The 27600-nt window shown below is 39.5% G+C and overlaps 2 protein-coding genes across 2 annotated transcripts in view; one reads left to right on the top strand and one right to left on the bottom strand.

Moving 5' to 3' along the window:
- Positions 1–21654, top strand: part of crtac1b (cartilage acidic protein 1b) — a 34835-nt gene extending 13181 nt beyond the window's left edge. The window contains exons 5-15 of the mRNA XM_079635705.1: positions 3137–3293; positions 4755–4889; positions 4999–5144; positions 8720–8856; positions 10840–10922; positions 12190–12290; positions 13533–13701; positions 16809–16954; positions 17302–17344; positions 18199–18342; positions 20226–21654. Coding sequence (XP_079491831.1) covers positions 3137–3293; positions 4755–4889; positions 4999–5144; positions 8720–8856; positions 10840–10922; positions 12190–12290; positions 13533–13701; positions 16809–16954; positions 17302–17344; positions 18199–18342; positions 20226–20338 — 1374 coding nt within the window. The 3' untranslated portion in view covers positions 20339–21654. The remainder of the gene's footprint in view (positions 1–3136; positions 3294–4754; positions 4890–4998; positions 5145–8719; positions 8857–10839; positions 10923–12189; positions 12291–13532; positions 13702–16808; positions 16955–17301; positions 17345–18198; positions 18343–20225) is intronic.
- golga7bb (golgin A7 family, member Bb) overlaps positions 14078–27600 on the bottom strand; it is a 74295-nt gene continuing 60772 nt past the window's right edge. The window contains exon 6 of the mRNA XM_079635706.1: positions 14078–14185. The gene's annotated coding sequence lies outside the window, so the exon portion shown is untranslated. The remainder of the gene's footprint in view (positions 14186–27600) is intronic.

Genomic DNA, 27600 nt, shown 5'->3' with positions numbered 1-27600 from the left:
TATCTCTCGTTTCTGCTTCTTCGCATGTGTTTTAATCAGGAGATTCAGTACTCTTTCAGAAGATACATAATAGCAACCCCTACCATAAAACAATGAAAACACGGAAATGTCCATCAATGGTGGGGAAAGAGTCCACAGAGCCAGAAGTCACCCCAGAAACATTTATATATTGTGTCAGCATCAAGTAGAATTGTGAGAAATTTCCAAAAAGTTTTATGTATTGTATTTCTCATGAAATCGTCTCGGGTTACAACTGTAACTGCCGTTTCACACCGCAAGCGTGAGCAACTACATCGTCACTGCAGCTGCGGACGCGCGCGCGCGAGTATTCACACTGGAAGCGTTTGTACAGCGTCACAACAGCGGCTCCCAGGCTACATATAAGCAAGCATTTCTTTACAAAGACTTTTGTTAAATTGGTTTTTAGAAGTTGGTCATAAACTTGATAGACTTAAAGTTTGTTTAAGCCCAAACTGAATAATTAAAAACGAGTTTAATGGGTACATTTTCTATAAATATTTTTGAGTCTTCATTTTCTTTTCTGACATACTGCAGTTCTTGTTAAAACACACTAGACATGCAAATTCTGTGCGTTTTGGGCACTTTTTGTGTGAAATCATATTTATTTTGTCCATCAAAAGTGTGCTTTCACGTTAATTGAACGTGAGCAGCGCAGCAAAAATAGACTCGGCGCCAAAACCCCCGCTTCACTGCTGCTCACTGGGTATGGCAGGGCAGCTTGACGCTTATGTGCTGCTCCTGCTCGCGGTGTGAACGCACATTGATTAACATGCACGCCGAAAACAATATGCGCTGCTCACGTGCCGCTCACGCTTGCGGTGTGAAACGGCCGTAACCCTTGTTCCCTGAGAAGGGAATGAGACACTGCGTCGATACGACACTTTGGGGAAGCAAGTCACTCCTAGACAGGGGAAGGCGTGGCGAAGGGACGCAGTGTCTCGTTCCCTTCTCAGGGAACAAGGGTTACAGTCTTAACCCGAGACGTTCCCTTTCGAGGGAACTCGAACTGCGTCGGTATGACACTTTGAGGAACGAGTACCCGCTATGCCTATAGAATCTGATAAAAGTATGAGGGGTGGCCCATCCTGATGGTTCGCAAACTTCTTGGATCGGGCCCCTGAAAGGAGGCCTCTAGAGGACACAATGCCTCTGGTTGAATGAGCCCTCATGGCCAAAGGTGAATGCAAGCTGCGCAACTGATACGGATACGGGAAGCCCTTTCTTGGGTGACCCGAAGTACACCAGCGACTTCCGCCATGAAGAAGACATTGGCCACGTCTGTACCATGGCATCCAAACCCCAGTGGGTTTGGATGGTTGAGAGAAAACCACAGTGGACAGTGGGATGTCCCTAAAGATTCGAACAAATCCACTTCCACTGGGTCGAACCTCTTGCATATTGACTTCACCACCTCGGTGTGAAGTCTCCATTCCCTGGGTCTCAGCCCCTGCCTCGCCAGGATGTCTGCTCTCTGATTCTGGTCCCCTGGGACTTGCATTACTCTGAGAGATAACAGTTTCCCCTGGGACCACAGTAGGATCTGATGTGCCAATCTGGATAGAGGGCGCAATCTCAGACCCCCCTGATGAATCAAGTAGTAGACCACCGACACATTGTCTGACCGTATCAATACGTGTTTAGATTCAAGATGAATCTCAATCCTTTTTAAGTTTGATTTGGGTGCTCTTCGGTCCAAAGTAGAACATCTTAAGAGGCAGTGTAGAGAAAAGAAATCTCTGATAGCCGAGGCACTCCTTAATTAAAATGTCTTTATTGTACAAATGACATGTCCTAAATGGACAAATTTAAAATGCCCACGTATAGCGGCATGGGGCCTTCTTCAGGGCACACGTATCAATACGTGGTTACCCCTAAGGTCTGGGAGGAAGCTCCTTAGAGCCCTGAAAACAGCCAGCATTTCCAGGCAATTTATATGCCAAGAATGGTGCCGGTCCTGCCACATACCTCTCAAAAAGCTGCCGTCCATGACTGCGCCCCAGCCAGTGAAAGATGCATCTGTCAAAACGGTTTTCCGGCGACATGTCGCCACCCACACTGAGCCTTGGGACAGGAACCAAGGTTTCTACCATATGGACAGGGAACGAAGGCATCTCCACGTAACCCTGATCATACGAAACGGATTTAGAAAGTAGGACCTCTTTCCTGAAGCCTTAATGATGGTCCTTCAGATCTGTCTTCTCAGGAGGCTGTGGCAGCGCCTACAGCTCTCTGAGGGGGACCTCTAGAAGCAATAGTCTCCTTCTGTTCTGGATGGTAGGCTGAATTAAAATATCTATTGTAACTTCTCAAAGTCAGATAATATTCCATCAGTTTAATTGCTCAGAATTAAATGCAGCCATAAACACTGGATAAGTGAAACACAGTCTGAATGGTAGGCTGAATTAAAATATCTAACTTCTCAAAGTCAGAAAATATCTCAAAGTCAGATAATATTCCATCATTTTAATTCCTTAAAATTAAGTGAAGCCATAATCATCAGACAATACTGTTTTAATATTTATTTATACAGTCTCGTAATCTACACGCTGCCTAGGCAAACGTGAGATTTAAGCCGCTACAATATATTTGGCTTTCATCCCTTGAGAAAAAAGTCAACAGGCTCGAGGCTGAAACACCCGAAAAACGCACGGCTGTGCGCGTCAAGACATTTCTCAATGAACAGAGCCAGCCTCGGCAAATGCAAGATCTGAGCCACTAGATTCTGTATTGCAATGCAGACCTTAAATCTACACACTGCCTCAGCAAATGTGAGATCCCAGCCACAGAATCTTTATTTGAAGTTCTTACGGGACAAACAACACCAAATAGGACAGACAGTTTGACACAGAGCGCTTGCTAAAGAGCAAAAAGCTAACTCTGTTGTGTGCCGGTGTCCCTTTGTAGCTTCCGTGTATGCCTTGCCTTCACATGTTATGTCATGACGTAACGGCAATCAGGATTGGAATAGATTCATTAATGCTTCCGACGCGCAATGCTGGGTGCATTCACCAAAGTGTTGTATCAACGAAGTTCGAGTTCCCTCGAAAGGGAACTATTATTAGTTATCACTGTACACTTAATGCTTTTGTCTTCCTCTTCTTTTTTTTTTTTTTAGGGAACAGGTCGTTATTCCATCTACATTGCCAATTATGCCAGTGGGACTGTAGGTCCTCATGCTCTGATTGAAATGGATGAAAGTTCAAGTGACCTGTCCAAGGGAATCATTGCTCTGTCAAACGTGGCCGAGCAGGCCGGAGTCAACAAGTTCACAGGTGCATGTCCGCTTATTTATGAATGCGTGAGCGGAGTGTGTAAGTGTATGATGATGTCAGATAGTGAATATATTACCCAGGACTCTTTAAAGGCCATGAGCTGTAGGATCCAGGTTTTTTGCCTTGTGGCTGATTTACAGTAGACCTCAGTTCTCATATCAGCTTTGAATCACTGAGTTATAGACAGTGTTTATCAGCTAAAGCAGCCAGTAATAGAGAGAACAGGGCCCTGGAAGGCAGCGCTGAATAAAGAGATGGAAGTTTTGGCCCACTCAGCTGTTTACTGCACTGAAAGTCATGTGAAGCCACAAGGACAAGTGAGCCGTATTTCAGCTCTGACTTACTCAATGAAGCAACCATTCCATTAATCTCTATGGGGAGAGCAGGGCTTCGGACGACTGTTCAGAGCTGTTTCGGGGGAGGCACTCTTGTATGAGCAAGAGTAAAATGTCACTGTAGCAACACAATGAAGATATTCTCACCTCAGCATGGAGGATTCCGTCAAAACTTCGGCAAGCTTCAGATATTATCACATGTTTGAATGACAAAACATGGAATGGCTTAAACTAAAATATGTTAATTGTTTGACAAAACATTAAATGTTTTATTTAATTTATATTATAAATGCATTTTATTTACATATTTAACATATTTAATATGTTAATACATTTCCTTTTTTACACATTTTATTCCAAGGCCTATTCACATATTGTCACATGTTTAACAGGTTAAGACAAAAAAAAAAAAGACAAAAGTAAGGGTTTTAACTGTAGTATGTTTTTAAATTATGCATAATATTTTATTTTTTTACATATTTTACACTATTCACATATCACCTTTAAATTACACAAAACATGGTATGGTTTCAACCGCAATATGTTTTATTTAATTTCTATTATAAAAGTAGTTTTTATTTCATTTTATTTCTAACCATCTACAACAATGTCACAAGTACTTAATCAGTACCTACTGTTACATTAATTTAATCAGAGATCTTGCACACAAAAAAACAAAAACAAATTAATAAAATAACTCCCAAATTTCTGCTCCAATGTTATTCAAAAGATTTGAGAGTAAGCCATTAAACCTGTTAATATTATGCTCATATTTAGTATAAAGAAAAGCTTGGTAGAGCTGGGCTTATAGACATCTCGGCATGATTTTTTTTAAAGCTGTTTTGAAACATTGTGCAAGGTGAAATGTGCTATACAAATAAAATTGACATTCTGCTGTAATTCAACTAGAGGTCATAGCTGTAGAATAGTGATCGCAGGGCAAGATGTGTTGAAGGAAAGCTTTTTAAATGCACATGTTCACACTCCTTGTAATGTGATTATGGGCAGCCAGAGTCTGTGTCAGCAAAAGCAGCAGTGAGCAGGGGCTGGGGAAATGAGCTGGAAAGCCACTAACGATTTCTGCTGTGCTTTTGGTGATGATGGCCGTCTCTGCTTTGTGTTATAGGGGGACGGGGGGTCGTGGTCGGTCCGATCCTCAGTCAGACCCTACCTGATATATTCTGTGACAATGAGTACAGTCCTAACTTCCTGTTTCGCAACAACGGAGACGGTACCTTTACAGAAGTTGCGGCACAAGCGGGTAAGCAAGAGCTGTCACTTTTCTTTTTCTTGATTTTGTTTTGAATGGTGAATTTGTTAACCTTTTACAGCAAATGTGAAATGAAATATTCGCTTTTTTGTTGTCGCAGGAGTGGATGACCCAATGCAGCATGGCCGTGGAGTGGCGTTAGCCGATTTTAATCGAGATGGGAAGACAGACATCGTCTATGGAAACTGGAATGGGCCTCATCGTCTGTTTCTACAGCTCAGCAACAATCGCAAGCAAAGATTTAAGGTGCAGATTTGAAAATCTCTATTTTCTTATGCTTTTAGCTGTAATGGGGGACACTAAAAGTTTATTACAGTGCTTGTGAGGCCTGAGACGTTAATGTTGTTCTTTAGCTGCTCTGCAAGCACTGGTATTTCCTTCAGGAAATGCAAATCTAGTTTTGTTTTTATTAGATGTGAATATATACTGAATGGTAGGCTTCATCTTTGTAATTCAGAAAAAAACATGATCCCTGCATTTTAAGCTGCATAATTAAATCCTTGTGACAGAACACAGAGGATAAAATAATAACATCTGCGGTCTGAATAGAGTATTCAATTATTCTCTAATCATTGTTCTATTGTTTGCGCAGCAACCTGGCCTTCATTTCAGCTGGTAAAGCACAGTGATTGTAATTAGTCACAGTAAGATCGAAGACCCTCTTTTTTTCCTGAGACTCACACAGGAAGTTTTATAATCTGCTGAGAGCTTGACTGAATCAAGTCTGAATGTTGTGATAAATGTCTTTTAATTTATTCATTTTTTGAATACAATACTGTTCAAAAGTTTGGAGTCAATATTATTTTTGAAAGAAATGAATACACAGAAAGGATGCATTAAATTGATTAAAATGGCGGTGTACGCTCACGTCGCATGTCCCAACTCACCCGCCATCTCCTCCTCTGGAGTCAGCAGCACCTCAGGTCACTCCACAACATTTACATTCCGGGCGACGAATTTACATCCACATGTGGCTTCTGGACTGGACACGAGCCAGCAGTGGTAGACAATAACACTCAAGCCAGAGCTCTCTCTATAAGACAAGCTTATGCTTTGAAGTGGAGTCTGTTCTCTGAGTGGTGCTATTCCCGTCAGGAAGACCCCGGAGATGCCCGATCGGTTCTGTGCTTTCCTTCCTGGAAGAAGGGTTGGCACGGAGGTTGTCCCCTCCAACTTGATGGTGTATGTTGCCGCCATTGCAGCACATCACGTTGCAGTTGATGGTAAGTCTCTAGGGAAGTACTACCTGGTCGTCAGGTTCCTGAGAGGCATCAGGAGGTTAAATCATTCCAGGCCGTGCCTTATCCCCTCCTTGGTTCTCTCTGTGGTCCTTTCTGGTCTGCAGAGAGTTCCCTGTGAGCCAGTTGAGTCAGTGGAGCTTAAGATATTGTCTCTAAAGACAGTTCTCCTGACCGCGCTCACTTCCATGAAGAGGGTGGGGGACCTGCAGGCATTTTCAGTCAGCGAATTCTGCCTTGAGTTCGGGTCAGCTTCTTCTCACACCTTCCTGAGACCGTGGCCCAGATACGTGCCCAAATTTCCCCTTCCGGGACCAGGTGGTGAACTTGCAAACGCTGCCCCCTGGAAGAGGCAGACCGAGCCCTGGAATTGCTGTGTCCCGTTTACGTGGAACACATGCAGAGCTTCAGAAGCTCTTAGCAGCTCTTTGTCTGGTCAGCTGTGGAGGTCAGCAGAAGGGAAAGGCTGTGGCCAAGCATAGGTTGGCCCACTGGAAAGTGGATACCATCGCCTTGGCGTACCAATCCCAAGGCAAGCCGTGGCCTCTCATAGTCAGGGCTCACTCCACTCGGAGTGTTGCCTTCTCCTGGGCGTTAGAGCTGCGGGCTTGGCGACACCTAATAACTTTGCGAGATTCTACAATCTCAATATGGAGCCGTTTTCTTCCCGTCTGTTGGGTACACACAGCTAATGTGTGGGAACACTGGCTTAGTGTTTCGCTTGCAGCCACATTCCCCTCTATGGGTCGGGATAGGAGCGCATTCTTGGTAAGTTCCTCACTTGCTGAATCCTGAATTGAGTTCCTCCGAGCATCCTTCGGCAGTCAGATGCGGAGGAGTCGTCCGACGCCAGGCCCAGTACTCGAGTACCTGTACTGGGCTAGATGCCCCATGTGTTGTGATCCCCCCTGGGTAATCCCATATGTGTATTCTTCCACGGCACGGTTTCCCTGACGGTAAATCTGTCTTTCTCTGTGCAGATTTTGCTCTGCCCTGCTTCTGTGTCTGACTGTAGTAGGGCTGACATTTTTTTATTGTGAACCGAAGCTATCTTCCTGTGAAATAACAATGTAAAGGAACAGCAGCTACGACCGTCTCCATGTTAAGCCCTGTCCCTTCCATCCCGTTGGCATGGAGGACTATCATTCTGGGCTTACGTGGGGCGCTGGGTAGGTTACGATTCAACGGGAGCTTGGCATGTCAATTCCACTCTCCAATTACTTTGGCCTTTTTTTCTAAAACTCAGAGGTAATTGGGGCTTCCCATTTGTCAGTCGACATAACGTCTCTGTTCCCTCCCTCAGGGAATGAGGGGTATATCAGTAACCAAGACGTTTTTTATAACTTTTATTCGTTTTAGACCTTTTATTAATCAAAGTCTGCTAATCGTGAACTAATGGTTTAATTAGGCTATGTAAGCAAGCTTTTCCTTAAAAAAATAACACAAAAAGGAATGAACATAAAATTGTATCTATTTTATCTAATTGTATCTAAGTCATTGAGCTGTGTTTTACCAGAGTGTGTCAGACAATTGTGTTTGACTGGACTGTTGTGTGTGTAAGTCTTTCTTGGCTTTAGTTTGATCCCAGTGTTAGCGCCAGTGATTGGCTTCTTTAGCACAGAGATAAATGTCAGCAGGAAGCTGTTTTATGGGGGTCAATTGTTGGGTTAATGTCTCATGGGAGAGCTTACAGAAGGATTTGTGCATCAGCGTAGGGTATTGTGACCTTTGCCATGTATAATTGCATTGTGATTAAGATGCTTTGTTATTCCATGTTGTAATTAAACCTTGGCTGAACAAGGCCACCAGCTAGTGTAAGTGCATGTTTTAGTTATAATAAGGGTGAACAAATCTATCTATCTATCTATCTATCTATCTATCTATCTATCTATCTATCTATCTATCTATCTATCTATCTATCTATCTATCTATCTATCTATCTATCTATCTATCTATCTATCTATCTATCTATCTATCTATCTATCTATCTATCTATCTATCTATCTATCTATCTTCATCCTATCTCTCTATGAAAAAAAAACCTGTCTGTCCATCCACCCGCCCATCTATCCATCCATGGGATGATCAGTATTGTCTCATGCTCAACTGTACCTCCTCTTCTGGGTCATGTCCAGAGATGGCCATCACCTCTCCTTCAACCAGACAGCAGAAGGTCACTTCATGGGCTTTCACCTGCAGGTTTTATGAGCCCTATAATTAAAATTGGGGTTAATACTTGAGAGAGTGCCGGCATGCTCAATAACTCTTCCATGACTCGTTGCTGCACTATTGAAGCGCGACGATAGCAGTTACTTTTTTTCTGCTCCCACTCCCTGAAGTTTTTAGACTTTGATTTACCTGCAGCTTAGATCTTTATGTCATCATAGATATCATACATCTGACTCTCCAAATATTAAAGCTGACATTCTCCTGTCAGAGAAGGGAGAAAAAACACATTCTTGTCCCAGTTTAATCTGCAGAGACAGATACTGTACATTACTGTATAAGTGAGCCATTATTTGGTGGATTGATCCCAGTAAAGAAAATAAACAGTGTGCTTTCAACTTTTGATCTCTCTAATAGGACATTGCCACACAGAAGTTTTCCATGCCATCTCCTGTTCGCACTGTCATCGTAGCTGACTTTGATAATGACAATGAACTGGAGGTTTTTTTCAACAACATTGCCTACAGAGGACCATCAGCCAACAGACTGTTTAGGTATGTACAAAAATACTATACTGGCATGCATAGGCTAGATCTTAGAGGACATAAAACATAAGAAAATGTTTAGCAAGATATACGTAAAGATTGTTTCTATGCAGTGTAAGTGAATGGTGATTAAAGCTGCAGTCCGTCGTTTTTCCTCTTTGTCGCCATCTCTGTTCGAAATCTGCAATTGCAGTTATTCGCGGAATTATTAACTGTGCGTGGGTAGTAAATCGGCATGAAACAGCGCGGATGAACACAATGTATTGAGGAGAACCTCTCGCTGCCGCGTCGCTGTGGATACTGTACTGTCATCAGCAATCTCAGAGTATACTTTTTGAAAGTGTCAACATTAGAATTTTCATCGAAAAATGTCATCTGAACAAGTAAGTAACATTCACTTTTGTTCTGACCAAATTCGGGGGGTGGGGGGAAGCATTGCAGTAGCTATATCATGCTGATTAAATCTAACGATTGCTTATATCACGTCAAAACGTGAAAAATATATTTTTTCTGAAGTCCGAAGTCTTTGGGTTTTACAACTGGTGAATCTCCAGTTGTCACTGGTGATTGTCGCTTTAAACTTTCGGGATCCGCCATACCAAGTGCTAAGCTAAATCTCCACCATCATCCACACACGCTATAATAGCCGACTAGCCGAGACTCCTTCTCTATGTGTACAGAAGTGACGTAATGACGCAAAGACATGCTCGAAATTCCCGCGGAAATCCACCAGTACCACTAGAATTAAAATCATTATTACAAGCTTACCGTTTTGAATTGAGGTAAGGCAAGCAGATCGTTTTGAACACTGTCTGGTTACGTTTTTTTTCAAAAATGTATTTTTTGATATTTTTAAACCCAAAAAAGTGCCGGACTGCAGCTTTAAGTACAAGCTCCAAAATTTTTAATAAAGTGCCTTAAAAATACATAGTCCATATGACTCTTGTGCTATATTTAAAGTCTTCATAAGTCTTTCAATAGCTTTGTCTGAGGGACAGATGGAAAGTTTTGGTCGTTATTCACTAAAAACATCCCTCCTTTATAGTTCTGAAATCGAATAAGGAATTTAAAAATATATTTTTTGTTGTTTTTGGAACGTTATATCTCATGTTATTTTAATTATAAATGATTATAGTATTTATTAATATTTTGAATTGGCATTTAATGTTATATTTTCATTTGTTGAACTTTTTGAGATTGTTTTGTACTTAAAAAAAATAGTTCTTGTATATATCTAATATTTTATTTAGCTTTAATTTATTATTTGTATTTCAGTTCTAGTTTTATTAATTTTACTACTTATTACATTTTAACTTATTTATTTCATTTTAATTAGTTGTCAGGGCAAATTTGGTAATTTCTCTTAATTTATATTCCATTTTATTTCACCTTTAAAAGACATTTATCACATTTTGTTTTAGTTAACAGTAACAATACTGTTGGTCAAAAAAAGATAAAATCTTCTTATTCTTCTTTTATTTCTTTTTTTTTGTTCATAAAAAAATATCAGTAAGATTTAATTTAGAAAAAAAAAAAAAAGTTTTACAATTTTTCATGTAGCCTATCTATACAATACATACATGACCTCACAAAACAGTTTTTTCATTATGTAACAGAATTATTTCTTTAACATTTACATTGTAAGGTAGGAAATAATTATGGAAACATTGTTTCAAATTTGTTCCTAATCCCAAACTCAAACAATCTGAACCTTAGTTCTCAGAAAGCAAAGACTTAAGCTTTTTGTATAAAGAACCCTCTCCGTTAGCATTATTAGTCATCAAAATACAAAGTAGGAACTACCAGCCCCAGAAATGTTTTAACTGAATCAATATTGCCGGGGTTTCATGAGCCTGTAAATGAATATCTCCTTTGAGACATGTTGTATAACATGCAGCTGACAAGGTACATTTGTCTTTGACTGTTCCATTGTGTGGAGCTCTCTCAAGCCAAAAGGCAAAGTGAGTAAGTAATTAATCTCTACCATGGCAGAGTTTCTCGGAGAGAACACGGAGATCCACAGATCGAGGAGCTGAACATCGGGGAGGCCGCCGAACCAGAGGGACGGGGAACCGGTATGAAGGGTTTGGCTCTTTCATTCCATCAAAATTTAAGATTGTTTCTTTTGTAAATCCATTCCATGAGTTTTACAAATCGTAAATTGTAGATTTTCCCCTTAAAATAACTTAGTAATTTACCCAAAGCTTGTTTAAAAATACTCGCTTCTTAATAAAAAATTGAGGAGCATGTTCTGTCAAAAAAATATTAAAAAGACAATGTTAATGTATTCATATTCATATTTCTTGTGTAAACTCTAATCCATCCTGATGCATTTTGGACAGTATCAAAGGACCACCTACTCGCTTGTCAATCATCCACTGTGCCCCCTCCCCCCAGTTCAATTCTCTGAAAGTCACCAGTGTGCAGCTTCTTATTTTTATCATCCATTTGGACATTGTGAGTAAAGAAACAGTTTATCATGCTGAGGTTTATTAATATTCAGTTGAGGTAGTTTGAGCTTAATTGGTTAGTCCATCGACAAGAAAAAAAAAAAGAAAAAAAAGAAGAGGTTTGAATACCCATTTGTTAAGAGTGGTGAAAAGTTTCACTACCATTCACAATTTATTCAGCAATGCTTTAAATTTAATAAAAGTGACAATCAAGACATTTATAATGTCACAAACGTTTTCTATCTCAAATAAATGCTGTTCTATTCATAAATGAATTCTAAAAACAAATGTATCACAGTTTCCACACAAATATTAAGCAGTACAACTGTTTTCAATATTGCAAATAAGAAGAAATATTCCTTGAGCAAAAAATCAGCATATTTGAATGATTTCTGAAGAATCGTGTGACACTGAAGACGGGAGTAATGATGCTGAAAATTCAGCTTTGTCATCACAGGAATCTTTTTAACAGTTAACAGTTAATATTTCGCTATATTAGTGTTTTACTGCATTATAATCAAATGAATGCCGAGCCCAAGCTTTTGAACGGGAGTGTATATTAATTAGGCACACTCAGTTGAGGTAATGAAGAGATGATGAGTTTTACGTGTGTTAGATGAACAAAATACCTAAATTGTGCAGTTATGGAATGGTTCAGTGTCTCTTCAAACCTTAATCTGGTTTCTCCTCTCTCTACCACTAGATGGCATTATACATCCAGGCTTCTATGTGACTGTTACATGAGTTGCACCCTGGTCATTTACTGACAATTGCAGTCACCACTCACAGCTGAATCATCATTATTAGAAATCCACAGTACTAATAGTGAGAAGTTGGAACAACATGTGTTCCAGCTGTGTCTGTGTCTGAGCAGAATGATCTGTAATTTCAGGAGCAGCTGTGACTGATTTTGATGGAGATGGACAGCTGGATCTTCTGGTGACACACGGGGAAAGTGCGGCTCAACCCATTTCATTGTATCGAGTCACTCAGGTGAGAACATGGCTGAATCCGAAATTGCCCCCATACCCTCATTCACTCATTCACTATACCCTACGTTAGTCTACTAATACAGTTCACTTGAAGGAGCGAATGAAAACGAGTAAGTGAATTCGGACAGCTGTTGAGCATATATCGGTTGTACACTCATTATTGGGGTGCAATGTGGGATAGAATGAGTGCACTCGATCACATTCACTATGGTTTCGGACACCACTACAAATGGCTGCCCCCTCAAATATTGAGGTGGCAGCCATTTGTAGTGGTGTCCGAAACCATACGGGGGGCTATACTTCTTATTCAGAAAATCAGTGAAATCATTTACACTTGGTTTTATCAACTTTGTCGCCAACTACTTGTCTGGCCTTAAAACATTTTACACAGAATTGTATCACTTCGGGGTAGATACACGACATCGAAATTATCCAGACAACACTTTATCTGTAGAGTGGTAAAGATATCCTTCACAGGGGAGAGACTAGTTGGCACTTCAGCACTGCGTTGTCATCGGGTCCTGGCGAAGGTCCTTCGTCAGATCTGGATACGGGATAAAAGTACATCAGGATTTATGGAAGGTGTTCCCAGTTCCGACGGACCTAATCTATGCAGCCTAACATTGAATTATAGAAGTCTATAATGTGTTATGTGAATGCTAGGTCAAAGAGATGTGTCTTTAATCTAGCTTTGAACTGACTGAGTGTGTCTGCTTCCCAGACAATGGTTGGAAGACTGTTTCAAAGTTAACTCCAAGTCCTCCAGAGTCGCGGCCAAAGCCGATTCGAAAGACCGAAAGACCGCTGTTCGCCAGCAGCAGCAGCCATTCTTTTTTTCAAGTAGCAGAGAATTCACGCGGAATCGTCACAACTCTGCCGTCATTATGTTAAGCCCGCCCGCCAACTCTATACGCGATGTGATTGGCCTGACTAGAGTTTGTTTTTTCCAGCTCGCAAGCCAACGGAGAGTTGCTAGACTACACTGGCTGCAAAATAAATTTTGTTGCCGCTAGGGTGCGTCTAGATTTCTAGGCCAGCAATACTCCATAAAACGAGAATTGTCAATTTTGATTTCATAGTGACTTTAAGAGATCTAATGTGTACTTTTTTCCCCAGGTCTATTTGGTCCAAATAGGCATGCATTTTTGAAAGTGTTTTGCATTTTTGGTTCATTTTAACATCTGAAAGTTTTAACATTGTTGTTCTGACACTGAGTTTATAACTTGTTGATTTCTCATGGCAGGGCTCAACTAATAAATGGCTCCGTGTGATTCCACGCACACAGTTTGGGGCTTTTGCTCGTGGGGCAAAGGTGATCGTCTACACCAAGAGAAACGGCCCTCACACACGCATTATAGACGGAGGATCAGGGTACTTGTGCGAGATGGAGCCAGTGGCTCACTTTGGACTAGGTATGTATTTCTTTTCCACTCTCTTTCCCTAAAAAGTCTGCCTAAACAATCTTTGCGGGAAAATTAAATCAAGAAAGAAACAGCTATGAAAATGACCAGACCTGTAATATATCTATTTCATAAGTACATCCACCGTCTCGGAAATGTTCAGGGTCGCCGAGCAGCGGGAAAACAAAAATTCGCTCTGCTGACTCATTACAGAGAAACAATTATGATGTAACTCCAGGTCATGTTCAGTGGGGGGCTTCGGGTCTCAGTAACATTATCCTCCGCGTGGAGGCCGGCTCCTTAAATATCCTCATAGACTGGAGGCCCGGAGAGAAGCCTGCAGGTGCAGCAGCCAGTGGCAGCGGACCGGGACCTTTTCCCAACGGCTCGGCCGTGTTACAGATGCTTCGAGGCACATGGCTTCATCTGGGAGCTCTCGGATGGATTTGTGGCAGGAATAGGCTGCCAGCTGGAAGCTCGAATTGTTCTGAATGTGCTGTGAAAAACAAAACGATAGCCATCAGTGGTCACAGGATCACCCTGAGGGCTCGCAAATATGTGTGTACGTGTTCAGGCCTCTCATCAATGTTTCTATCGGTAAGAGTGTTTGTAAATTGATGTAAAATATCTACACTATAAAGTAAATCCATAATACAGTTTATGGTATCAGATTAATCCGTTTTCTGCCTTAGAGTATTTTTCTTTATTTCTTGCAATGGTGACTTTGTCTCAAATTAGGACTTTATATCTTACAATTGCATCTTAATTTATCACGATTGTGACTGTATGTCACATTTGAGACTTTATATCTCACAATGGGATTCTGGTTCATAATGAAGTTCCCATTTATGTTTTGGATTAGTCAAACTTTACAGTGTGGTGTCACAAATACCGTACAGGTCTAAGAAATCCTAAAATTTTAAATGTAGGCTATATTCATTCATTAAATACCATGGTACTTTTTGTTAGCGAACCTTTACAATAAGCTTTCATTAGTTACCTACATTAGTTAACATGAAATACCAAGTTCTGTCATGAAACTATAGATGGCGCAGGCAGATGGGTATTTAATGCAACCTGATGATATTTACATTGTTTACTACATGACACAAGCTAGTTATTGTCACATCTGCAGCCAATGAGCTTTTTGCTCAACATTTAAATAGCTAGTTAGAGTTTGCTAAAGCAGTTTACAGCATGCTTCAGAATCCCTCTGAAACCCTCCACCTTCCCCAGCTCCACATCTGCTACAAGTAACTGTATATATGCTATTTGTGCGGCAGCAGCATGTCTTACATGCCACACCAGCGTATCAGTGTTTGTATTGGCAATATTAACAATATTTCTACAGCATTTATTTTAGTTAATGTTAATCCCAGCATTTACTAATAAGTTTTTAAGATCAAAAGTTGCATCTGTTAACTTTAGTTAATACAATGTGAACTAACATGAACATGAGCCTTTTTATTAAAAGGTGCAGTAAGTGATTTTTGAAAAACACTGTTGAAAGTGGGTCGGACCGAGCACCACAACAAACTTGTAGCCAATCAACAGTAGGGGGCATGTCCACTCATGATGGGGGAGGAGAGAGAGTGAGCTAGAGGGAAATTTGAAGAAAGACTTTAGAAAGAGAGATGGCTGAGAGACATTACAAAAGAGAAAAGGTCTGAGGAAGTTCATAGCCAAAAGGAGGGATATGATAAGGCAAGAGATTTAGGACCCATGTTTATTAGAAAAGTTTTCCAGTGCTGGAGAGACCTAAGTGGGAAGGCCTAAAAACGGCCTAGGTTTGTGCTGTTTCTACTCCATACGTAACATTTGTTTTGAGTGTCATGTCTGAAGCTTGCGTGGTGCGGGCGAGTATCAACGATCTCTTGCTTGTATACTCCTTGTCATTCATTCGTCATCTTTGCTTTATTTTTTACAAAGCATCTTGCTTCACATCTGTTATAATAATAAAAAAAGACACTCTTGCATTGAGTGTCCGTGCATTTTGGGGGCGGAGCAATGAAGGGAGAAGTGTGTTTGTTTGGGTTGTTCAATAACAATCTTGAGAAATTTGCTTACTGCAACTTTAACATTAACAAAGATGATACATGCTGTAAGAATGTCGCTCATTGTTAGTTCATGTTAGTTAATGCATTAAATAATGTTAATAAATGAGATCTTATTGCAGTGTTACCCCTTTATTAAATAAAAACCCAACAGATGCCCAATGTGTCTTCCCAACTTAACTGTTTCTTTCAGTAAGCGCTGGTGAAATGTCATGCTTTTTGTCTTGAAGAGACACCTGTGCCAGTCCGGGCCATGCCAGGAGCCCAGTGGATCTGTTTACCTAAGAAATGTCACTTTAATTAAGAACTGGGAAGGCGGTCAGCTTCTCTCCTGCTTGACTAAAGGCTATAATGGAAGGAAAGTCTAGAGCCCACCCTGTCCCTCCTCATCTCTACTCCTTTGAACTTCTGCCTTCCTCCTCCACCCCATTCATTTCTAATGGATGATCTCTCCATTCATGATCACTATGACAGTCTCCTCTAACTGCCATGTTAATTGCTGTCCTGCTGTCTGTGAGAAAGTGTCTTCGACAATCAGATTGAAGTCAGTTAATGGATGCTGCTGTAAACCTTCTTAAATGAAGTGCTTTCCAACCACCGTGCCATTTATATGGCTCCTTATTTCATCCACTGAACAACAGACAGATTTCATCGGTCTGGCATATGAGAGCCTCATTGCTGCAATGCCTCAGTGTCTGCTATGCCAGAAACTCTCTGGCCTGTGAACCCCACACACCGGCAGTCATGAGAAACCGGTTTTGCCGACATCAAATGAGACGTATTCAGGCCTCGCTGCTCACGATGCTGCCCGCAGCTGAGACTGAACACATTCTTGTGCATTTGTTTAAGAGTCTACATGGTATGTGCCAAACCAGAGCCTATTCCAACCTGGCTTTTGCCGAGAAACTTCTTGGGAGGGCCCTTTCTCCAGAATGGTATTTTTCCATGGAGAGCTGTACATTAAGAAAAGAAATCATTCATTATGTCTCCTAAGCCTGAGGGGAAGTTATAAAGGCAGACTGTTCATAAAGTATTAAAAGGATTGCTTCTTTGCCGCCCTGACAGGGAAAGATGTGGCCACCAGTGTGGAAGTCTTCTGGCCAGATGGACGTTCTGTGGCTAGGCCTCTGGAGCCCAGTGATATGAACAAAGTGATGGAGATCTATTACCCCGAGAATGAGGAGGAGCCGACCCCAGCGCTGGAGATCGAGGTACATACCTGCCATCCTCAAGTCAAGTCACCTCTATTTATATAGTGCTTTATACAATACAGATCATTTCAAAGCAGCGTTACAGTGATAAACAAGAAAATAATTCAATGATGTAAACATAATTCAATTTGCTGTAAAGCAGCTCTAAAAGACAATACAAAACGATCATTATTCAGTTGAAATCAGTTCAGTGTTGATTCGGTTCGGTTCTATAACTGTGTAAAGTTCATCAATATGGAATGAGTTCGATTCAGCTTTAAAGCAGCTCTGGAGAAAACAATGATGTGTTATTTCTTTCTTTGAGAAGTGTAATTTTTGTATTCAATAAATGCTCTTTATTTTCACAGTGTGGACCAGGATTTGAGGTCAACGAAAACGGCCGTTGCACTGGTAAGTATTTGAGCTCTGTGACTTTTAACTGGATTCCAACAGGGTGACAAAATTAAAGATTTTAAAGACAAAACAAGAGTAGTGTCAATTACAAAATATATAAAACAGCATGTTAGAATGGTTTATAAAGCATCATGTGACACTGGATAAATGGCTGCTGATGAATATTCAGATTTGCCAACAAAGGAATACATGACATTTTAAAATATATTCAAACAGATAAAAGTTATTTTAAATTGTAATGATATTTCACAATATTACTGTATTTCTGTGTTTTTAATCAAATAAATGCAGCCTTGGTGAGCATAAGATACTTATTTCAAGAATATTCGAAGCAAAATTGTAGAATGATTTGATTAAACTTTTGACTTTTGATTGAAGTTAGGAATGATTTAGGTTTTTTTATGTTTTTGAAAATGTTTTTCTTTTTCAAAAATAAAGGCAAAAAAGCGCTAAAATAAAGTAAACTTAGCAAAGTTGTTGTGAAATTGTGAGTCAGTTCTCCTATGTAATTCACAATTGAATCCCTGTTTGTATAATGTGGTGCAGAGTTGTCCAACTCAGTCACTTGACTTATGAAGTTCAATTTCAGTTAGGATGTTGTCTTAATGGGAAGCTACAGCTATGTAGACAACAGACTGCAAGACAGCTCAGCAGGTTCTGGCACAGAAGCTATGTCAGCCATCATGAGTTTGATAGTAGAAGCTAAACTTGTAGAAGTGACTCCAATACTTATAACTCTACTGACAGATATAATGATAACTTAAAGCAACCACTTTCACAAGTAAATGTGGCTGTCACCATAGCATAATGTATCAGACCTCATATTTATTCCACTCCTCTTCACTCCCTAGACCGAGACGAGTGCACACAGTTTCCGTCTGTCTGTCCTTCTGAGCGCCCTGTCTGCACGAACACATACGGGAGCTTCAAGTGCCGTGCAAACAAGAGGTGTAACCAGGGATACGAGCCTAATGATGAAGGGACAGCATGTGTAGGTGAGTTGAGACTAAAGTCAGGTGATCAGGGTGGGTTGATGCAATAAGAAGTTCTGGAGAAAATCTGTTTTCTCACTTCACATAGGTAGACTTTCACTTCGGGATTGGGGGTGTAGTGGAGAAAATACTAATTTACTAACAGCTTGGGCCAGCGGAAACCCTCTTTTGGCGTCAAAAAAAAACTACTGTCAGGATTTACGTAAAACACGCAGAGAAAAATTTGCGCTGAAAAGACGTGGACACAGTTATTTTTGAGGCTGACCGTATTGCATTTATGGGAGGAGAGTATTTAAATGAATCACGCAAGGCGATTTACTAAGGTTTGCACTAGTCAATTTACTGGTATTTGCGCCATTATTTACTACCCGAAATAAGCATGTCTTTAACTAGATGCTAATTTGTGCTGCTCTTGGTAGATTGCGTTGGTCATTCTGGAAATGATCCGGCTGCGTCTGTGTTCTTTACTGTCAGTAGATCACGTGCAGAACTCTCCACTCCCAACTGCACTTTTTTGGCATTGCGCTCACCCTAATTTGCGGTGTTTAGTAAATCTGGCCCTAAAACTAATAATTTAAAGTGTGTTATCTACAGTGTCAGAACATATCTCAAAATTCTCAGATTTGTAAAGATACCAGAGTCTGCAAGTCAGTGATTTCAATATAAACTTGACAAGACCAAATGATGCAAATTAATTATCTATTTCTATATTCTTGCTTTACATCAACTATATCATTCTAGTCCTCCCAATTCATTTTACATTTAAAGGTTGGTGTTGTTTTAGTTTATTTTAAACAATTTTCACTCAGAAATTGCAAGTAAATTTCACAAATATTTACAAAGAAACGGCAAGTAACAATGCATTACAATGAAGTATAGACTTTCCTAAGTACAAGTACTTGAAATATGTCATGGTTTAATTTCAGTTTTGAAATGTTTAATTTAAAGTTTTGATTGTTGCTCTGGTTGGTTGTGTTTATTTTGTTTGTTACTTAGTTTGCTTGCCATGACCATTAGATCTCAATAATGTCTCAAAACTGTGCTCAGATTTGCAAAGATATCAAAATCTGCATTATTAAAGACCAAATGAGGCAAATTAATTGTATAACTATATATTCTTACTTTACATCAACTATTGTCTAATATTTTCCTATTGTCATTGCAATTAATTTTAAGTTGAAAATAGTAAATACACCTAAAAAAGGTACATGATGTATTTGAAACAGTTTTCACTTAGAAAGTGCTAGTACATTCTATAAACAATTGATCCTTCGCAGGGAGCTTGATTGACAGGTGATCTGACCAATCATACTTCGCCATCCGCCATTTTGTCCGACAAAGCAGTCAGGAGAGTTAGTAGATTAACATAGGAGGATTTGAACTTGAAAAACGGAGTGTACTGACGCCTTTCCGCGGTTAAAACAACATTCCTTCTTATGTTCATTCATGTTTATTTGATGCTATAAATTAACTACAGTAGAGGAAGAGATGACCGGTTCACGAGCAGCTTTAACTGATGCTCTACAGCGATCTGTCAGGCACATTAAAGAGCCACAAAACGATATTTATTGTTTCAATTTCTTAACAAAAATGACCAAATTTGAAAGGTGAGACTTTGTTTATGTTTAATATCAAAAGTAACCGAAAAGACACCTGGTCTGTCCTGTCTGTCAGCGTGTTGTCAGTCTTCTCTCTGCTCCACGATGTGTTTTTCACTGCGTGAGAACATGGTGTGACGTGAGAGCGGCGTAGCTTGTCGGACATAGCGACAGTAACTAAGGGGGGCCAAGTAGTATTTTCTTGTAAAATGTACTTCAAATTTTTTTATTTGTGTGTCATTTATACAATTATTTGTGTAATTCTATACTCTCCCCTCTTCTCTGCAGCTCAGGTGGCTTATTTCGGAGGAAACAGGTCCTCAGCCTCCAAACTCTTCGAGTCTCGTCTTTGGCCTCTACTAACTCTCTTCGCTATCTTTACTGCTTGCTTTGGGGCATAAAGGGCAGTGCCTCCCCTCTCCTGACATCTCTGCCACCCTGCTTGGTCTCTGATTCTCTGCTTTCCTTTCGTTTTCGCACTGAGGTGTTTGGACGTCAGCTGTAAACTGAACTCTTCATGGATCTGTCGCTCCTGCAATGTTGTCACTAACAGACCTGTATAAATAATGCTTCGCTTTCCAGTCGGGAACCACAAAATATCCCTGTTTTTAGGACAGAACAAACATTCTGACTCCATCTAGATTGAGGGAAACTCAATGACCTTCATGTCCGTCAACTATGATGTGGGATAAGATTGTAATTGTAGTGATCTTTATAAAAGGCCATGTCCCAGCGTGTTACAGGCACATAAACAGGCGATGATGATTTCTAGCGCGTAAAGTCTCATATGGGCAGCAGCGTGTTTGCAGGTTTTTCAGGAGAGCATATGCCCGGCCATCTGTTTCACGCAAGGTTACATTCCTTGTTCTCTGAATAATACATTCACATGAGATTTGTACCTTACACTTTTGACCCTCACCAGAACTCACGACTGCCCTCGGGATTGGTGCATGTTTTTGGCATGGATGAGTGTCGCAAAACTCTGTTTCATAAAGCAAAATGTTGTTCAGATTTACACACATGGGATTTCACAGCAATCTAGCTGCAGAAACATAGACCCAGATCTTGTCATGAACTTTTATTATTTTTAATTTAAGCATACTGTTATAGAAGTTGTCAGGTTCAAGTTCATTCTTAAAAATAAAGGTTCCAAAAGTTTTTTTTTTTTTTTTTTGCAATGCCACAAAATATTTTTTTTTAGTGAACCTTTCAGTGAACTGTTCTTAAAAGAATAATTTTATTTTCTAAGAATGAAGAACATTTTAAAGGGCACCTATTATGACATTTAAAATGTTCCTAATGTTGTTTTGGGAGTCCCCAACAACAGTTTTACATGCATGCAATGACAAAAAACACTTTTGTTGTCGTATAATATGCATTTATTTTTACCTGATTTGCTCACCGACTCCCAAATGATTAGTTTAACGACTCACTTTTCCAAACCCCTCCTCTGCGCGACGCTAATCTGCGTTGATTGGTCAGATGACCCAGCAGTGTTTACAGAGATAATACTTATTTTTAACACGGAGTACAATGATGCTTTTATTAATTAAATCGTGTTATAATAATGATTATAGTCCACTGCTTTGTAGTTTGTAGTAAAAAACTAAAAATAAGATAAAGAATTTAATGTTACGTTAGCGAGCATAGCCCAGAGTTCATATTGTAAAAGCACAATCAGTCTTTGTTTGCATTAGCCCGATGCATAAACGTTTACAAAAAAAAAAAAATAATACAGTTACGTTACTACGAGGTATTCTATTCTTTAAGACAACTCCGAAAACAACGACAAACACTTCACATATCTCAATACAATTGCCATTGAAGACCTAGAAGCTAAACGGTGCTTACACAACAAACAAAATAATAATTAACATGCTACATAAAACATAAAAGCAACAATTATTAATAACACTTACAGGTTGTGATACGGAGGAGGAAGCTGATGCAAATACACTTGGAACTGAACCTTCCTACAATATCAGCCGGCTCGCGAATCCAAGTTTGATTGCATTTAAAAAAAACAATCGTCTTCAAAATGGCGCGAACAAAGCACAAGGCTCGGACTATACTTCTGTGGTATAGTTATATATGAATTGTAGCCACTTAGTCTTCAAATGCTCCTCCTTGGGCAGATGAAAAAAGTTTGCTTTTGAGTCGCACTTCAGAACACAGCGTCTCATCTGTTTTCAAGTTTTCCCTGCTGGCCTTGGAGCGCAATAAGTGGGCGTATCGTATTCAAATAACTTGACAAGTTGACGTCATCTAGTCAGAGAAAAAGCTTCGGTCTTCTAACGATTCATAAAAATGACTCCGAGTCGACTCTTACTTTTGAAAGACAATAACTTTATATACGGTGCACTTTCATATTTCAAACTTTGCAGGATATTTTTGTTCACTTAGATCTATGTTACACACTACATGAAAGGTAAATTTCAAAATTCCATAATAGGTGCCCTTTAATAATATAAATAACCTTTTTCTACTTTAAAGAACGTTTTGTGGAATGGAAAGATTCCATGGATTTGAAAGGTTCTTCATTGAAACTTCGATGCCAATAAAGAACCTTTATTTTTAAGACTAGAGTATGTCAAGGTTTCATTTGAGTCTTCGTTGTGGTTTTATTTGATTATATATATATTTTTTTTTCATTGTTTTATTTATTTATTTATGGCCATTACGTTATAATATTTGAAAGCTCTGTAAAGAGATCTTTTCTACTAAAGTAAAACATATATCCATAGCCAATGTCCAAAATATATAAAATGTAAAAACACCTGGAACTTACAAGTCAAATAGTAGTTTTCTGTGGGAAATAGGTGGACATTTAATAGTTCACTCAAGCATGAAAATTGTCAAGGTGCGTTCACACCTGACGCGAATAGCGCGTCAGGCGTGTGTGATTTCAATGTTAAAGGCTGATTTATACTTCTGCGTCGGACCTACGCCTCCCGGAGCCACTACGCTGTAGGCAACGCGTTGGTTTTCGTTTATACTTCTGCGTCGTTGTCCGCGTTGACGCGCAATTACACATGCAGAGAGAGAGAGTGTGAAACCCGAGGGAGGGGTTGTAGCAGACCAATCACAACGCTGCCGCGTTACGCGCGAATGATTTTATAGTGCTTTTTGTGCATTCACGCGTTTGACACGAATTTGCGTCTGCCACCCGAGTGAAAAAATCTGCGTCAATTCGCGCCGCGTTAACCAATCAGGAGCCTGCTTGCTTCACGTGGCATAAAGTGACATAGGATTATGATCGCTCCGATGCAGGACAGCAGGTCATCAAACTGGGCGCGGGACAGGCGGAAGTACCACTGAAAGCGGCCGTCATCCAGGTGCAGCTCCTGGAGCAAATGGTGAAAAACTCGACAAACTGGGTTCGCCTCCGAAGGGTCTGGTGGACCCAAATACGGCGACGATGATCCCTACGCCACCGTTCTGCTTTCCAGAGCAAATACAGAGCGGTGACTCTCTCGATACATTATCTATCAACATCACACATCTTGTAAAAAGATGGCCGCCAAAGGGTTTTGAAACTTTCGCGCGCGTCAATTCCGCTTCAAATTTATGTTTTTACGCGCGTAAATTTCGCTCTTGACGCGCGAATGGACACAAACTTGTCAAGCATATAACTAGACGCGGCAGGCGCGAAATTTGACGCGCTATTCGCGTCCGGTGTGAACGCACAGTAGTTATCTTCATTTTGTTTCAAACCTTTATGCTGTTATTTTTTTCTACATGATAATGAATCTTCACACCTCATTTGCTAGAAAAAAGGATCCCAAAACCCATAAAATTGTCTGCTTATAGTCCATACAATCTTCCTAGGCCATGTGATTTTATTTTATTTGTTTTATTTAAAGAACAGATCAAAGTTTAGGTCATTATTCAATGAAAATGTGCCTGTCTCACACAGAGCTTGTAAGTGGCTTAAGAAGTCTGCAAAGATAGCACACAAGTCATATGGACCACCTTTACAGTGTTTTGTTTTGAGTAAATGTGACATAATTTTATTTTTAGATTAACTAATGCTTTAGATCATTATTTACTTGTAATGGTTTTATTACCATTTCTTACCCCCCCTATTCTAAACCAGTAGGCTCAGTAGTAAATTCACCACTATGTACTACATTTATTATAAATTGATTTAATTTTGCCTTTCAGCCCTAGTTATTGGGAATATTACCGTTTGCTATGCAGAAGATTCACCAAAGGTTAATGAACCGTGTGTGGTTCAATGAAAAGGCATTTTAAAATGAGGAGCGAGCCCCATTTGCATAGTCGTTAGCTTTGGATGTGAATGTTGTTATTTTCCTACAGAATGTCCTTTCCTGAAATGAGTCTGCTTAGACAGGATTTCAGTTCATCCCTGTTGTTACAGAGTTTAGAATCCACATTCGTTGCATTTTTTTAAACATTGTGTGCTGTCATAAAAAGCCGCCTCAGAAACATTTGATGTGAATCCACTGTGTTCTGGAGCTGTTAAATAACTTCTGAACTGACTCATAATGTGTGCATTGGCTAAAGACCCTTCAGTCTCTGGGGAAGAATAGATTCTATTTATTTTATTACACTGTTCTAATGTTCCGTGTCGAGTCTCACGCGGAACGTCAGATCTCACATGAGCTGACAGATGCCACCTATGATTATTGTTGAAATGATAATGATAGTTACAGAGCAGATTAAATCAAGCTCACCTCAGTGTCATGGCTACAAGGAAAGGCACAGTGTAGAATAAGTCTAGAAATGCATGTTAAAGGGATATGTGAAACTGATCAGTTTTCATATTTTCTGCCATAGCAATTTCTGTTGAAAATACCAGCATGAATTTCTATGCTAGTCCAGACTGGTAAAAAAAAAGACTGGTTAAGCCCGGTGGGCAGAACAGCATGCAAAACACACATGTTTTCAACAGGGTTGGCAAAGTACTGAATGATCGATCAGATTATATGAAGAGCTCGATCTGATGGTGATGTCATCTCTACTTTTATGTGAAAATGGTTTATTTGGAAATAGCTACACAAGTCTATTACGTTCAAAGAAAAGATGGCAATGTTGACTTAAAAACAGGTTCGATCCAGTGAATCCAATGAATAGTTGCTCCTTTCTTTTGCAGAATTCACTATCATTTGGGATCCATGTGTAAAATAAAGTCAAGATCTTTTTCTGTCTTGGTGTTTGTCTTGTTTTTTTCTCACAGCAATGAGCAATGTTCAACATTCTAGTCTGTTTCCACCTTAAAGTGAAAATAAAATACAAAGCTAGATTTCTCGGTAACAATTCATCTCAGTAACTTGCATTAAGAATGAGAAATAATGTTATTACATTAAAAAACTTTTCTAACTTTTTAGTTAGAAAGTTTAAAATGACTTACTAGTTAAAAATTAAAAATTTGATATAGTCAAATTGATTAATCGTGATGAATCGCATCTAACATAAGTGTGTTTATTTAATATATGTGTGAAGATATATGTGTGTGTTTTTATGTGTAATATAGGCTACACATTATATAAACCACATACTTTTATAGTGTTATATAAACTATACACTTTTATGTTGAATGAGATAAATCGATTTGACATCACTAATAGTAAGGTTTTTTCTTTCAAACAAACAATCATCTTTTGAACTTTCTATTTGTAAAAGAATCCTGATTTGTTTTTTTGTTTTTTTACCACATTTCCAACTGCTGCAACTGCTTTCAACATTGATGATAATAAGAAATGTTTCTTGAGAACCAACTTATTAGAATGATTTCTGAAGGATCATATGACTGATGAATTATTTCTGAAAATTCAGCTTTATATCACAGGGATAAAATACATTTATAATTTTTTTTTATATTATTTTAACTGGGACATTTTTTTACTGTATTTTTACTGAAATAAATGCAGCCATGGTGAGCATAAAATACTTCTTAAAAATACTTATTTTAATAAGGCAGCGGCTATTTATCATTTAGCATATTTTCTTAGCAATAGATCCTAATTATACTAAGTGAAAATAGCAGTATTTTCTTAGTGATATGCTGTGTACTCTAAGTGCAAATAGCAATATATGCTATTCACACTATTTAAAAATAGAAATATTGTTTCTTTGCAATAAGGAATCGTAGTTAGATACTATCTGCACCTCAGTGTATTAGTACATTATAAAACAGTATACATAACATATTGAGTGTTAAATTATCATATTTATTAAATATATGTCGCCTTTTTTGGACAATAAAGACCTACCTACACCTATCCTAGGCTATTATTAAATAACCTTAGGGTGCTTTCACATCTGTATTCGGTTCATTTGGTCCGGACCAGGGGCCTCATGTATCAACACAGCGTACGCACAAAAACGTTGCGTACGCCAGCTTTCACGCTCACGGTCGGATGTACTAACAGTGAAATTAACGCGAGAATGTGCGTTCCTCCACGGCAATTTCATGTCTGGCGTACGTACATTTCTCATTGTTTTTGTCCGTTGGCGACTCTTACAGGCAATGAAGTGAAGTGGCAAACATTACACAACGAATTGTTCTACAAGTCAGTGATGCGCGGGGTTGATCCAAAATGAGCGGGTGCCTGCGGTCACCCGCGGTTACGAGTCATCCAAAAATATTTTTAATGATATTCGGGTCGCGGTCGGTCGGGTCGTTTGAAATAAAGATGCCAATTAAACCTTTGTAATTTATACAGTACTAGACACAGTTGTCTATGAAATACAGGTCTACACTTTATTGGCTGAATAACTGGTGCGAAGATGACGCACGAGCTCAGTCTGCAGGCAGAGATGAAAGTGGGAAATCCTTATTTACCTTTTGAATGTTGAGCGTTATTAACTTTTGAATAAAAGCTGACGCGGGACAAAATGCCCGATTTCCCAACACGTTGAACTGAGCAATGCCATTGTTCCATTTGAATAGGCTACTTTTAAACGCATATAGCTCATGTCAGTTTTATGTATTTTCTGAGAGGGGGCGGGGGGGATTTTTGTTGGGAAATTCGGGGGAGAGACGCACACTTCGGTTAGACTGGATGAACACATGCAGCATCCTAATTGTTAAGGAAATGAAACAAATGAATAAATGAATAAATCAAGCCTTTATTAAATAACACTAGGCTATATCATACAGCATTCAGAAAAATTTGCACCCCTAGTTCCTCCGTCTATGGCACAATGACGCTACGATGAGCATTTACTAGCTACTTTAAAAAAGGAAGCGGGTCGGGTACAATATTTTCTTTCTTTTTTTTGCGGTCCGAGTTGCGGGCGGGTTTTCTGGCCATTTACAGTGCGACTTTCAGATCCCACCGCATTGACGGCATCAGCCAAACTCTCCCACTCATATTTTTTCCTTTTGTTATTAATTCCGGAGGACAAAGTTCCAAATAAAATATTTTTTCTCGTTTCTACCTCCGATAGCACCTCCAATTCACTTTCTGTAAAGTTTCGTTTCTTGCCGCTTGCTTTTAGCCATTTTCTTGCTGCTTTCTTTTGCCAAAGTGGACTCATTACCATATTTAAATTTATTGAATTAAGGGAGGAGACTGGATGGGGCGTTGTGCTCGTGCATGTGCACTCAATTTTACGTTAATTGGGATGTACAAAGAGAATATGCGTGGGATCCTTCGTACGCAGAGATTCATACATCTGTTTTTTTTTGTGCGTA

The sequence above is a fragment of the Phoxinus phoxinus genome (genome assembly GCF_949152265.1).
Source record: "Phoxinus phoxinus genome assembly, chromosome: 14".
Taxonomy (NCBI): Eukaryota; Metazoa; Chordata; class Actinopteri; order Cypriniformes; family Leuciscidae; genus Phoxinus; species Phoxinus phoxinus.
This window is presented reverse-complemented; position numbering and strand designations above follow the sequence as displayed.